At 36.3% G+C, this 5,126-nt stretch overlaps 1 protein-coding gene across 1 annotated transcript in view; it reads left to right on the top strand.

Moving 5' to 3' along the window:
• Window positions 1–3,043, top strand: part of reep2 (receptor accessory protein 2) — a 10,721-nt gene extending 7,678 nt beyond the window's left edge. The window contains exon 8 of the mRNA XM_035668768.1: window positions 619–3,043. Within this exon, the coding sequence (XP_035524661.1) occupies window positions 619–690 (72 nt within the window). The 3' untranslated portion in view covers window positions 691–3,043. The remainder of the gene's footprint in view (window positions 1–618) is intronic.
• Window positions 3,044–5,126: the final 2,083 nt, after the last annotated feature.

Raw genomic sequence — 5,126 nt, 5'->3', positions numbered from 1 at the left:
TCATTGCTGAATCCTACAGTATAGCATCTTTGACCAAACCAAACATGCACCTTAAAATCTTTCAACTTAAATCCCGTAGTTGCTTTTTAACAAACATTTGAAGTCTTAAGCTGAAAGGTTGACACTTCCATCCTACAGTATGAGTAGTTGCTCCATTTCCTATTCACGTCTATTGATGTCTGAGCAATTTCAAGAATGCGTTTCCCGTATGTGGCATCATCTCTCTCTGACTGGCTCCGGCACATTGGCTGCTCAGTCTTTGTTCAACTATGATTGAGCAGATGTCAATAAAAACGTTACAGTGAAGTTATATTGTGCTTGTTTCTTCACCATGTTTAGTTTGTTATCACATCGCCTATATCTGTAGTGTCAACTCCAGCACGTGAACATAGCTCCTCCAGGGCCACAGAAGACATTATACAATTGCATAACAGTATTATATGCCTCTCCGTGAAGAGTAAACTAAGCTTGTGTAAAATTGGTGGACTGCCCTTTTCAGTGTAGTATACTTGATACATCACCCAACGTTAGTTGAACCTATTTTGGACCTTTCATTTGAACAACTCTTAACTACTTTTGACTTTCTCCTCCCCCCTGTCCCTCCTCTCCCTCTTCAAGACTCAAACCAAGACGGTGAAGAAGCCAACAAAGAAAAAGACCACGACTAGCAATGCAGAGACGCCACCATGAGGCCTGCTGTTCACATCCATCGGCTGATACTCGCTCCGCCCACAGCCTGCAGGCCCTTCTTCCTCTGTTTGGTCTCCACACAAACACATTTATTTATATATATATATCTATCTATTAGATATTATATCATAGGTTTGTTTTTTAGCAGTATGTGGCCTCCTTTAGGTTGGGAACAGTTCTTTTACGTTTTACCGGGTCGTTGCATATTTTGTCTCTTTAATTACTGTGAGCTCATCTCTGATCGGGATGTTTCTTTTAATCTGGTAATGATTAGTGATATATTTATAAATTCCCCTTTATCCTCTCCTTAGACATATAGTCCCCTTATTAGGTGAGAACATAAGCTGGCCTTGTGCAGTTTTTCAGTCTGATTGATGTTACCGATTCATGTTCTGCTGCGGATATTCTTAATCGAGGCTGTTTTTGGTTGAAGTATCTCCAGTAAAATATCACATTATTTACTCCTTTGAGTCATTTGTGCTTACTCCTACATGCTTCTAGTTGAAATGTAAAAAATCTCACCATCCAGATTTGTGAAGGCCCAAGTCTGGGTCCTCATCTGGACCCAGCCATGGTGGTAGAAATCCTCAGATGCTGATCTCTCGGAAGCACAGACATTTGGCCTTTTTACTGAGGAGGAGTAAGGCGGTTGAGACTTTAACACCTGCACTGACTGATGGTTGCAGACGTCCTTATTTACTCTTCCAGACCTAATAGTTCCCACTTTTGTCATTCAGCCACCACCCTGTCCTATCTCAAGTGACTCAAGTCTAATTTTACAGGAATATTTGTGCTTTGGTCCTCTATTTTACCTTAATTCTAGCATTTTTTGACTGCATTTTAGGCCTCACAGCTTGTGGAGGAGTTTAAAGACTAGCTCCCCCCCCCCCTCATTAAGCCTGTATACCTCTGAGTGAGTCTGACTCTGCTAGGTTCAGGTCTCGCTTATGGCAACTTTCTTCCTCACTGCTTTTTAGTGCGACTTTGAAGTCATGTACAGTACTGGTGAGTTTTTTGTTGAGTGTTGGCTTAGTTATCCATCTAGGCATCACTCTCAAAGTTATATTCCTCCGCCATCATTGTTTTATTACACTTCTAGTTGAGTCAGTTCTTTTTGGTCATGTGATGATATTAGTAATAGGTATGATCAGTTGTGCATATTCGGGCCTCTTAAGGTAAGGCTGTAACTGAGCTCTCTCCCAATAAAATGCACTAGTCATAGAAGAGTTGCCTGTGTTTGTGAGGTAACATATCTGCTTTCACCACAGTAGAAATGTGTGTTTGTGTTCAACATGAGAAAGAGGTGGAGTAGCTCTGCACTTCCTCACTCCTTTACCCCGCTGTGTGGTTGCCTCTTTATAATATTTCTACTTATCTTTAGAAGCAAGGACAAAGCAATATCGAAATAATTAAACCAAAACCAACATCAGGAGACTGTGAGGAATTATTTTCTCATCCCCGTGCTGTTGTTTCAGATGTGGAGGGAGTGTCAGACCAGGCTGTGGGTGTTTTCTAAACACTGGACTTTGGTTCTGGTTGCCAGCCACTGCATAGGGCCTGGTTCTTCTGGGTGCTCTGTGATGAAAGATTTAAAAAGCATGTGACTACTTCTGCACTCACTACTGCAGTGTGACACTAGTATGACCCAGTAGAGGGAGCCAAACTCCACCTCAACTGTTGGTAAAGTTACTAAACCATATGTAAACACAATGTAAATAGTAACTGTATATACAGTATGAGCTTGCTTGCCTTATTCCTTCTCTGGGCTTAAATCAATCACTTTTTTTTTTTTTTTTTAATCATTTGTGTGCTTTTTTAAAATTCTTGACAAATCAAATGTTCTGAAACCAGAAGAAGCTCAGACTTCACCAGTTTGGACTTAGAAGTGATTTTTTTTGTGTGTTTTTAAACATGTTAACTTTTCTTTCTGTCTTTTCTCATTAAGACATTTTAACTCATCTTCATCACAAAGTAGGGAATATCCAGGCTGAGTCTAAACTGATGTTTGTACATTCACATCCTGCTATGTACTACTACTACTACTGCTACAGACTGTTTTTATTTTTTTCTTCATAATTTAATGTTTGCACTGAACTAAAGAAGATGGCACATAATTAAAATACATTTTGTCTCATGAAGATGCAATCCTGCATTTCTTTTGTTGTGTTCATTCCATTTTTGATATTTATTGCTTTTTATTTTTCTGTTTAATATCAGTGTTGTATACAGGTTATGTTCATTTGTATATTGTTTGTGCCAATTCTCAAAGCTCCATCTCAAAAAGGATTACAGTATGTGTGCTGAGACAATGGTATCTAACAAGGTCATGTATCAGTAATAAAACTACTAATAAAGGAAACTAAATCAGTGAGTTGCTACCTGTTGTTGTACACTTGAAACCAGATGTATATGTTATAACCCTTTTGTGCCTCTATTGGGGCTTTTTTCTGTGACAACAAAGAGTGTGTTGAGTGGATCTGATGAAGCAACAGTTAAACAAAACTTCACATCCCTAACAGAGCACTCCTAGTTAAGATACAGTTTTATATGTTTAAGATTAAACTATAAACTTTTTTTTAACAAAAGCATTTATTTTATTCTCATGTCTATTTTACAAGATCTGGTTACTGACTCTGGAGGCTTTCTTGTTGTAGTTTATTGACCTATTTATGTCCACACATGACTATAGATCACCAGAGACCTTTAATGGTTTAATCACATGTTGATGGTGAGGGAACAGAACAGAGTCTCAACTTTAAAATGTTTATTGATAAAAAAATCATGTGCACTAATTAAAATTGTTACCCACAGTTAATGTATTAATTTGAAAAATACAGATTTTTAATAAAACTAACATTCTCACAACCATTTAGTATTTCATATTAAAAAGGAACACATTTACATTTATGTAATTAGAAAATGTTAAATGCCCTTGTGTAAATATTTAAAACAATATATTAAAAAGATTATAAAAGATAAAAATATATTTTTTTATCAATTCAACATATTCTCATTTGTTAACTGGATCTGATAAATCTGCTATTCCCCAAAGACATCTGGAGTTCTTGTACCAAAGCTTCAACTGTTGCAGTTAAATCTGCTGCTATTTCTTCTCTAATGAGTAACATGGAATCATTTTTAACCATTTCTTTCCAGTTTTCTCCCAAACTTTTAAAGATTTTATTCTGCACTACTGCATGAAATTTAAATGAAGAAATTAATTTCTCTCCACGGAGCAAATGTTCTTCCAGATGACATGAACTTTTTTCCTGTTCCACAAGATCATCAAGAGCAGAATTGATATCAGAATTTAGTTAGTTTTAATCCTGGCCTTCAACATTAGATAGTATCTTATAGACACAATTAGCTTTAACTTTAGTTTCTGAAATTGTTGCTGTGTAATATGAAAGGGTTTCTTGAATTCTTTAAAAAATTGGAAAAAATAATGATTTCAAGATGAGATGTTGGAATATGTGAGAGACCTCAAATAATTTGATCCAATTTGTCCCCAAAACTTTGTGTTTTTCCTTGTTATTTTCTTTTTAAACATGGGCTATTCAGTGTAGAAATGTAAATAGTTTTTGGTTCCATTGCTCCAGCCACAGTGGGACTGACTAGCAGGGGCTAGCTAACAGTATACCAACTTTAACAATAATTTAGCTGTGTGCTAATATAGTTTGTAACATTAGCCGTTGTGAATAAAACTAATAAAACTAAAAATAATACTCAGTCATAGCATTTAATGCAAATGCCCGTTTCTCCCCCATCTTTCTCTTGCATGTAGCAGGCACAGTCAATATTCTATGTAACACCTCATTGAAGAGTGTTATTAAATTTAGTCAAAACTTAAAGTTTATTTTACTAAAATGAATTAAACTCAAAACAGATAACAATGGTAACTATTTCTAACTGGTTTAAGTGTGTGTAAAAAATGTGTAGGCCTTACATGAATGTGACAGTCTGAGTGTGAATGAATCACTCCATTTACAGTAAATCTTTCACCTTTTCCTTGGTTCAGTTTAAGAAATGCTTTTAATTTTGTTGTTCCTTACAATGTTTAACTTTTGTTTTCAACAAAACAGGTGTAGTGCAACTGTGGGTGTGGTCAGCTACGCAATGAAACTTGGCATGGAAACAACAGAATTGATTGGCCGAGGGAAGGATTTATATAGAGCCAACATTCATTCCAACTTTCAAAAAACATTTGTGTCTTGTGATATAACTGAGTTGCAGACCCTGCCGGGACTGGTAAACTTACTTACGAACAAACCTAAATTTTAAACCTACTTACGAACAAACCTATATTTTATATATATAATTAGTGGCAGTAGTACGAAATAATACATTTGTATTGAAATTGTTCAGCTAGCTTTGCCAGCCCCTGCCAGGGTAGGCTTTTGCTGGACACCAAGAAACGGTAAGTCACAACAATTTTG

This window comes from Morone saxatilis, unplaced genomic scaffold, assembly GCF_004916995.1.
Source record: "Morone saxatilis isolate NCDOM2014 unplaced genomic scaffold, NCSU_SB_2.0 Contig22, whole genome shotgun sequence".
In the NCBI taxonomy this organism is placed as follows: Eukaryota; Metazoa; Chordata; class Actinopteri; family Moronidae; genus Morone; species Morone saxatilis.
The sequence above is the reverse complement of the archived record's forward strand: the minus strand, read 5'-3'. Positions and strand labels throughout refer to the sequence as shown.